The sequence below is a fragment of the Narcine bancroftii genome, chromosome 9, assembly GCF_036971445.1.
Source record: "Narcine bancroftii isolate sNarBan1 chromosome 9, sNarBan1.hap1, whole genome shotgun sequence".
NCBI lineage: Eukaryota > Metazoa > Chordata > Chondrichthyes > Torpediniformes > Narcinidae > Narcine > Narcine bancroftii.
In genome coordinates this window covers 82689318-82699051 of record NC_091477.1, presented here as the reverse complement: position 1 = coordinate 82699051, position 9734 = coordinate 82689318, and the positions used below count along the sequence as shown (strand labels likewise).

The 9734-nt window shown below is 42.7% G+C and overlaps 1 protein-coding gene across 1 annotated transcript; it reads right to left on the bottom strand.

Moving 5' to 3' along the window:
- Positions 1 to 1652: 1652 nt before the first annotated feature.
- LOC138742350 (G-protein coupled receptor 55-like) lies at positions 1653 to 6449 on the bottom strand. The gene has a single exon (XM_069896648.1). It carries the CDS (start codon positions 5799 to 5801, stop codon positions 4914 to 4916), a length of 888 nt encoding a protein of 295 aa, XP_069752749.1. The 5' UTR covers positions 5802 to 6449; the 3' UTR covers positions 1653 to 4913.
- Positions 6450 to 9734: the final 3285 nt, after the last annotated feature.

The following is a 9734-nucleotide window of genomic DNA, read 5'->3' as shown; positions in this document are numbered from 1 at the left end:
CAAGTGCGAATGCAGAAAATGAATTTTCAGTGACACGTTGCACTTTATTGTTTCGAATGCTTGAAGTAGATTTAAAAATTGACAGGAAATTACAAAAATAAGTTGTATCTAAAAAAAGGTACATGGTAATTTTTTTTTTAAAAAGAGACATAGAGCACTGTCATCGGCTAATTTGGTCCTACTAGTCTGTGCCACCCAAATTACACCCCATTAACCTATACCCCTGTAAGTTTTTGAAGGTTGAGAGGATACTGGAGCCCCCAGAGAAAACTCATGCAGAAATGGGAAAATGTACAAACTCCTTACAGACAGTGTGGGATTCAAACCCAGGTCCGATCCCAATCGCTGGCACTACAAAGGCCTTGCACTTATCACTGTGCCAACCATGCCGTAGTAGGAAAGTTTTAAGGCTATTTTCATGATCAGCAGGCCAAAATCCATGAAATACACCCAAAAATGTTCAGGAAGCAAAATCTTAATTATCCAGTGTATTCCTTTCAGACTTCTGCAATCCTTTACTTTTCTAATTTTCAGCATCTATGTCAGAATTGCTATATCCCCACCTCTGCATCTTCTTCTGTTTGACCTATTCCTTTCTCTTTCAATCCCTTTAAATGAATAAAGAATAAAAAGTCTACTGTTTGCATACTATACCTTGGTTTAGTTTCATATTTTGCTAACATCATTTTAATTTGCTCTTTCTTCCACTTGATATTTCTCATGATAATTTTATACACCGTCATATGCCTCTCTCTCAAATTACTGATGAAATTTATTTTGAACTTCTAAATGGCCTGGGAGCAATGGAGAGTAAAATTTCCCTTGCCAGAGGAATTCAATGCACTGAGAAAGGTGATGTCCACATGGATAAACATTTTACAATTAGTGCACTAAGGAAATTAAAATGTGCACAAACAGTCCCTAAAGTTATGTAATAATTAATAATTATACTTATTGAAAATAATCTCTTAGCTAAAGGTTTCTGTTAACTCGACGATTTTTCAAATACCACATTTGCACATCACCTTTCCTGTTCCGCTATGTACAGCTTCAATTTCAGCTTACATTTGCACATTCAATGCATACATACTTTGGTCACAGGGAAAAAAAAATTCAAAACAAAATTTTTGTGCACAGACTACAAAAAATTATAGGGAACTTGCACGTTGAGTCGTGGTGAAGAAGGCAAATGTAATATTGGCATTCATTTCAAGAGGAATAGAATGAAAGAGCAGGGAGGTGATCCTTCAAAGGTACTAGTGAGACCTCACTTAGCATATTGCGAGCAGTTTTGGGCTCCTCATTTAAGAAAGGATGTGCTGATATTGAAAAGTGTTCACAGGAGGTTCCCGGATTGAAAGGATTATCATATGAGAACTGTTTGTTAGTTCTTGGAATTATGAGAATGAGGGGAGGAGGGGGATTTCATTGAAACATTTTGAATGTTGGACAGAGTAGATATAGAAAGGATGTTTCCCATGGTAGGAGAGTCTAGGACAAGAGAGCACAAATTTAGGACTGAAGGGTATATAGACGACACATTCCTTATTCTAATATATCCTAATTTCAAAGTGTCATCTTCCAAGGCCTGAGCTACTATATTCTGAATTTAGATCTCTTTAATCCAATAAAATCCAACCGTGACTGCTATTTTATGTAGTTTTAATTCGTTGTTAAAACGGATAAACATTTTGCATAACTTTGCATTAAGACTTTCATAACGATGAATAACAAAGCATTACTGTATGAAAGAGATATAAAATGTATATAAAGAAGCTTTTAAAGAGATATGCACATACTTTAAAGAGATACATAATGGTACTTAAAGAAATACATAATTAAAAGAAAAATTACTCGTGCTCACACTTCCTTCATATCTGGTTGAATAATGAGCAAATCTTTAGTCTGGGTGGATAGTATGACATATTACATCATAATCACTATGGTAACACTACAAACAATAAGTCTTTTAAAGAGTCAGGCACAAAATTAACTAAGAATTAAAAAAAAACACAAGGTTTTCACTCTTGCAGGGTGTACGCTTAGAACAGAAATGCTGAGGAATTTTTTTAGCCAGAGGATTGTAATCTGTGGAATATGTTCCCACAGGTCGTTATGAAGGCCAAGGCATTGGGTATATTTAAGGCAGGGAATTAGCTAGGGTATCAAAGGATATAGGTCAGGCAGTGGAAATGGATCAGCACATGATTAAATAGTAGGGCAGTTCTTATGAACTTATAGGTAATGGATCATGGATTTCTTCACCTCCAGACCAAAATCAGTGAAGATTGTTAAGAACCTCCTCCACAATCTCCATCAGTACAGGAGCACCACAGGGCTGTGTTCTTAGCTCCCTACTCTACTCACTTTACACCTACAAATGTGTAGCTTGGCATGAAAATAACACCATCTACAAATTTGCCGCGGATACCATGGTAGTGGGTTGTATAAAGGAAGGGGATGAGTCTGCATGCAGGAAGGAGATTGAAAACTTGGCTCAATGGTGTACCAACAACAGCCTTGCACTCAATGTCACCAAAACTAAGGAGCTGATTGTTGACTTCAGAAAAGGAAAGCCAGAGGTTTACAATCCAGTAATCATTGGGGGATCAGAGGTGGAAAGGGTGAGCAAATTTAGGTTCTTGGGAGTCATTAGCTCAGAGGATCTTTTCTGGACCCAATACACCAATGGCATCGTGAAAAAAACACGTCAGCGCCTCTAATTCCTCAGGAGTTTGCGGAGGTTTGGTATGACACTAGAAACCCTGGCAAATTTCAACAGAGGTGAGGTGGAAAAGTGTGCTGAGTGGCTGCATCACAGTCTTCTATGGGAACACCAATACCCCAAAGCATAAAACACTCCAAAAGGTAGTGGACACAGCCCAGGACATCACAGGCAAAGCCCTCCCCACTATTAAGTACATCTACAGGGTATGCTGCCATCAGAGGGCAGCAGCAATTATCAAAGCCCCATACCACCCAGCATATCCTCGGTTCTCACTGCTGCCATCAGGGAAGAGGTATATGTGCCACAAGACTCTAACCACCAGGTTCAGGAACTGCTGCTTCCCCTCCACCATCAGACTCCTCAACAACAAACTCATTTAAGGATTCTTACTTAAGCACTTCATTGATTTTCTTTTTCTCTCTGTATTGCACAGTTTGCTTCCATTTGTTATCTGTTTACAGTTCTTACTTTGGTTTACATGTTTACGCTGTATACAGTTTATTTTTTTGTACTACCAATTAGTGGTAATTTTGCCGTGCCTGCAGGAAAAAGGAATCTCAGGGTATGTGATGTCATGTATGTACTCTGACAATAAATCTGAAATCTGAAAATTTAACAGAAGGAAGCAGGCTGAGTTTTCTATAGTGTAAAAACATCAAAATGCTTGAGAAATTCAGCAAGTCTCATAGCGTACATAGGAGGTAAAGACTTGTAACCAACGTTTTGGGCCTGAGCCCTTCTTCAAGGTATGAACAAAAGTAGGCAGGTGCATGCTGGGGAGATGGAAAAGAAAGACAGGTGGAGGAGCACAGATCAACAGACAAGACGTGATCATTGGACATGGATAGGATAGGAAAGGTGAGAATTGATTAGAGGAGTTGGTAGCTCTGTGAATGCAGAGCTGGATGAAAGGAGATAGTGGGAAAGAGAGAGGAAAGAAGAAATAGGGGAAGTAGTGAGATGGGGGTGTGGCTAATGGAAAGTAGAGAAGTTGATGATAATGCCATATAGTTGGAGGGTGCACAGACAGAGTAGGAGGTATTGCTCCTCCAATTTAAAGTTGATCTCAGTCTGGCAGTGCATGAGACCATGGATAGACATACTGGCATGGAAATGGGACCATGAGTTGAAATGGGTTGACACTGGGAGATCTCTGCTATGGCATCAGAGGTGCTGAACAAAGTGGTCATCCAGTCTGCATCCAATCTCTTTCATGTAGAGGAGACCACAATGGCAGTCGATAAGCCCTGTAGATTAATAAATGAAATGTTGCTTCACTTAGAAACACCCAAATGGTGGTGTGGTAGGAGGTGTGGGCATAAGTGTAGTATTTCCTGTGGTCACAAGGGTAAGTGCCAAGGGAAGAGAGGAGTGGACGAGAGGGGAGGAGATTTGTCTGGTGGTGGGATCACATAGAAATCACATAGGTTTCTATAGGGGGTGACTTATGGCAACAGGCTTTGCATATATCATTGTTGAGATTCCTGTTACAAAAGGCATTGCAACATTGCAACAAATGGACTCGATTTTTCATTATCATCACTTGGAATACTGTTTTAAATTCTGGTCGCCCCATTAAAGGAAGGATGCTTTGGAAAGAAACAATTTACCAGGAGGATGTGAGAAATTGGATTGTTTTCTCTGGATTGTCAGAGACTGAGGGAGACCTGGTAGAATTTTTGAAAATTATGAGAAACGAAGATAGATTCAGCAGGTTAAAAATATCAAATACTAGAGGTCATTTCTCTAAGGTCTAGAGGTCATTTCTCTAAGGTGTGGGGGAAATACTTAGAAGGAAATGTGTGAGGCAACTTTTTTAAAAAAAAAACACAGAATGACTGCTTTTAAAGAAACATACATACCTGGTCAAGACACTGAAGCAATATGGTCTGAAAGTCAAGAGTTTCACATCCCGCACCACCCCCCACCCCCCCAGTCCTCCCCATCCTGAGGTTCTCTTTATAAACCAATCCTTACAGACCTGACAACATTCTTGAAAGCCTTTTGGAAACAATACATTTAAACTGTTTTTCATCCCTAAAAAAGGAAGCATTACAAAACAGAGTCTTTTTTTAATGTTTTGAGGCGTCACCAACGTCTATAATATTCAAGGCCATTGCATTGGAACCCGCAGAGCAGAAAATCATTTGATCCTCACTGGAGAAATATCCCTACATTTTGGAAATCAGATTTTACAGATTGAAACACCATGCTTCATTCTCTTGTCTTTTGATTTCCAGAACTCCTTAATGATGAGATAGTAATACATTGCATCCAGGCAACAGTTGGTGGTGGCCAAACACTGGGAGGTCTGGAGAAAGAGCCGAAGTGATCCCAGGTGGTCGGCGGCGATGTGACGGCGTCTGACCAAAAAGTAGAGGAACATGGCCACGTGATAGGGTGTGAAGCAGAGAAGGAAGGTCACCAGATTGGAAGAGATTATGTTCACGGATGTTCTCGTGCTCCCTTCTCCTGCTCTTTTCAGTGTCCTTATAATCTGAGTACTGCAGAAAGTCAGCACCACGGCGACAATTAGAAATACAGAGAGCATGGTCAGGGGAATTACCCCCCGCTCCCAAAATTCGGAAAACCCCGCAAAACACTGTCCCGTTTGTGGATTTGATTGCAGGTAATTCGGGATACTTGCAGCCCAGACGCAGACCCACAGAACTGTGCAGGCGAGCAGGGCTTTCTTTGGAGATCGGAGGGATTTTGCCGGAAAGGGGTGCTTGATGGCAATGTAGCGATCCAGAGAGATAAGCATAATGATTAGCATGGTCCCGTAGGTGTTGACGAAGTACAGGGACTCCACAAACTCACAGAAGCGTGAACCCAGATGCCACTTGTCTTCCACGGACGCGTAGACTTTGAAAGGCAGTGAGAAAAGCAGAAACACGTCCGAAGTGATCAGGTTTATCATGTAGATCACGGACTCGGTCCATTTCTTTAATCTGAAGCAGAGTATCCACAGGGCAGCCGAGTTGACGAGGAGTCCCAGCAGGAAAGTCGGGATGTGCACCACGTACTGCAAGGTCTTCACAGCCCCAAGTTCCGTGGTGTTCGAGCTGCACATCTTCGTTCGGAGAGGACGGGATCGGTGGGTGGGGGGTTCCTGTTCTAGCAGACGTGGTGTCTTCTGACCAGGGATGCTTCAGGGTTTTTTTTTTAATGGCAATTCGTGTTTTCTGTATAGTTGCTTTAAAAAAATTCCATTTAAAAATGGCATTTACATTTCCTTGCACGCGAATTCCGAATGGAGCTAGTCGTGGATTGTGGAGCAGTTTCAGACTTCACCACCCAGAGGGATTCAACCAGGTTCTCGCAGAGAAATCCGATGCGTCGCATTCCCTCTCTCCAACTGCAAACTCGCCTTCTCTCATCTGCCCCCTCCCTCCAGTTCCTTTGTCAACCGGGTTACACGCCTAAACAAAGTGACCAGCCAGGAGAGGAAACCCCATATGGTTACGCGAAGACGGCGCACAGGTCCAAGGTCTGGATCGAACCCGTGTCCCCAGGTTCTCACAATTGTCCAACCATTCGGCCCGGTGCCTTTCATGCTACCTCATTTTCCCAGTGCGACTCAACCGAACTGCTTTATAACGAGATGATTTCTGTTTTGCTTGCCGGCGACCCCCTAACGCGTGATTTTAACTGGTTTCAGTCTGGATCGTCGTCCAGCAGAGGACTTGACAGCAGGGCACCACTACATCTATGGTGTGCTGTCTCTCCAAGATTCAAATGATTGGTTCCGATCTTACTCAAGTTGTCACGTTAGCGGTTTCGACTTCCTATAAACACATTAACAGAAGCAATCCATTCGTTGTGGGTTGATTATCAAAGGGGTTCTTCTCTGAGTCAATCCACAGAAAGACATTTTTGCTCGAGAGGCACCGTTTAGTCAGAAATACACTCAAGTTTAGTATCATCTGATTGTACAAGTGCAACCAAACGAAACAGCCTTCTCCAGTCCTCGGTGCAAAACATGCAGACACAATCAGACGTGACTCACATACAATACATTTGCAGGACAATTATTTCATCTGTACAAACAAATATTGATTCATGAATATAAGGGTCTTGGGTGGTTAGGGTGAGCCATTCCTTTGGTCGTTCACCGTTCTCCCTGCTCGTGGGAAGAAGCTGTTCCTCAGCCTGGTAATGCTGGCTCGGATACATCTCTTCCCCGATGGGAGCAGCTGAGAGATGCTGCGTGCAGGGTAGAATCCTCAATGATTTTGTGTGCCCTCTTCCGACAACAATACTAATAGAACAAGTCGATGGGGGGTGTGAGGAGGGAGAGAGACTTCAGTGATCGTCTTGGCCACTTTTTAAAAAAAAATTATGGTCCTGTTGATTGACCTCTGAACCATTTCTCTGCAGCAACCAGGCACACCGAGATGCAGCCGGCCAGAACTCTCTTGACTGAGCTCCTATAAAAGATTGACGTAAAGGTGGCTGGTAGCCTTGCCCGCTTCGGTCTTCTCAGGAAGTGCAGTCATTGTTGTGCCTTCTTGACAAGTGAAGAGATGTTGAGTGTCCATAAAAGGTCATTAGATAATCTCCAGGGAACTTAGTGCTCTGCACTCTCTTTACTGCAGAGTTGTTGATGTTTATGGAGGGTGCTCATTCCTGGTCCTCCTGAAGTCCACACTCATTCTTCACCTTAGTCTCAGGTTGTCACTCTCGCATCATTTCACAAGATTCAAAACCTCTCCTCTGTAGAGCGACTCATCGTTGTTGCTGATGAAGCCGACTATTTTTGTGTCATCTACAAACTTAATGATACTGTTGGAGCTAGATCTGGCAATGCAGTCATGAGTCAGTAACATGAACAGGAGTGGGATGAGCACACAGCCCTCAGGTGTGCCAGTGGTCAGTGCTTAATGTTCTGTTACTGACCTGGACAGAGTGGTCATGGTATGTAGACCAGCACAGGCACTGCCATCTTAGGCACAGACCTCCCTGGTTATAGGATGTTAAAAAAAAAACACTGCTGGCTTCTCTAACAGGCTGTTTAGAGCTTGTATGGAGCCATTGGCTTCATGACCAGGCAGTAGGTCCCTGCAGAGCAATGCTGTCTCTCCACTCGCCACTTTACTGTGACCGCACCAATGGCAGCACTGCTGTGATAGCCGCTCTAGCAATGTCATTTAAAAAAAAATATACAAACCCACATTGTGGAAAAAGCCACCCAGCTCAGCAACATCTTCATGAATCTTCTTTGTATCCTTCCAGTAACAAAATGATCAGAGCTGCACATTAATATCCAACTTCTTGCACAACTGTAACACGATAACCCAACTCCTGTACTCAGTGCCCTGACTGATAAAGACAAGTGTGTCAAATACTTTCTTCACCAGCCTGTCTACCTGTGTCACCACATTCAGGGACCTGCTGTACATACAGTGTGTCCCAAGTTATCTCTGTTCTACACAATCCTTGTGGTCCTACCATTTACTGTGCATTTACTCATTTACTCATCTGACTAAGCAATACTAAAAAAAATTACACTTGTACAAATTAAACTCCATCTACCATTGTTGTTATAGATCATGTTCTTATCATCCATTATATCACCAATTTAATGTCATTAGTAACTGTGCCTCCTGCATTCTCATCCAAGTCATTAATATAGATGATGTATAACATTGGACCTGTGACACACTTGTCATAGACATCCCTGTTGAGAAGGAGAAGGTGATGACCCGACAGGATTAAATTTAAACATACAGCACAGTAACAAGCCATTTTGGCCCACGAATCTGTGCCCTCCCAATTTAGACTCCATTAATCTACATCCCTGATACGTTTCAATCATTGGGAGGAAACTGGAGCACCTGAGGAAAACCCATGCAGGCACAGGGAGAATGTACAAACTCCTTTTCAGACAGTGTGATTCAAACTCAGGTTCTGATCGCTGGTGCAGTAACAGCATTGCACTAACAATTACTCCAACTGTGCCACCCTACAGGCATTAAACAGCCTGTTAGAGGACCCAGCAGTGATTTAAAAAAAAAACATCCTGTAACCATGGAGGTCTGTGTCCAAGATGTTGATCATGGATGGTGACCATGGCAGCAACTGTAGGACCCAGCTGATTGCAACTTGCAGTGGACTTGGGTTGTGGACTGCTGATGTCGTGGTCAAAGGACTCACATCAAGCTGTGGACAGCTGAAGACTGACTCAAGGGAACTAGGATTCAAGAAAGGGTGCTGAGAGCAAAAAGGGCTCCCAAAGGACTTCAGGTGCCGAAAGCATCCTGATTGTATTAGAGCTTTGGATCTGGAGTTTTGGGTTACTAATGGATTAAACAGGAGTCTGTGAGAATGCAGAGGCTTCAGGAGCACTGGAGGCAAACCCACGGACACAGCTGGTCTGGAGGGCTTGCTTCCATGCTGTGATGAGGACAAACCCACCAGGATTCTAACGTGGCTGTCCTCACCGTCTTTTTCATGTTTTCATGGGTATTGTGTACATTGTGTTTGTTATACAGGGCCAATTGTTTGTGACTTCCTTAACCATCTGACCTTGAATGACACCCTTTCTGCTCCTGCTCTATGTTTTGAGATGTCATTGTACCTTGGAGAAAACTAATTAGAAATGAGTTCCGCTCCTTTCTGATGCAAACTCAAATTTTAACTTGCAATGCTCCCAATGTCCCTTGTTCAACTGAAGCCGTCACTATCCAGCTGAATGTAGTGCTGCCATCTGGTGCTGACCTAATGATAAGCAAAAGAACAGTACCAAGCATGCTTTAAAATCCATGGTGTGTTATTGAATATCAAACTCCTTTCATAGTCACACTGCCCGAATAAGAAAAGGTCATGGCAAATCTGAAACTCCTGTTATATGGTGCTGTTGCCCGTCCATTTGAGCATCGGAGAAGATGACACACAAAGACTCCAGGAAATATTAGGAAATCAAAAGCCCAATAAATATGAGACTGAAGGAACTCAGCGTCATCAAGAAAGAGTACTAAAGACATTGATGAGGTTGAAAGCCAAT

Excerpts from the sequence above, each read along its gene's own strand:
- LOC138742350 (XM_069896648.1), bottom strand. The coding sequence starts at position 5,801 with ATGTGCAGCTCGAACACCACGGAACTTGGGGCTGTGAAGACCTTGCAG.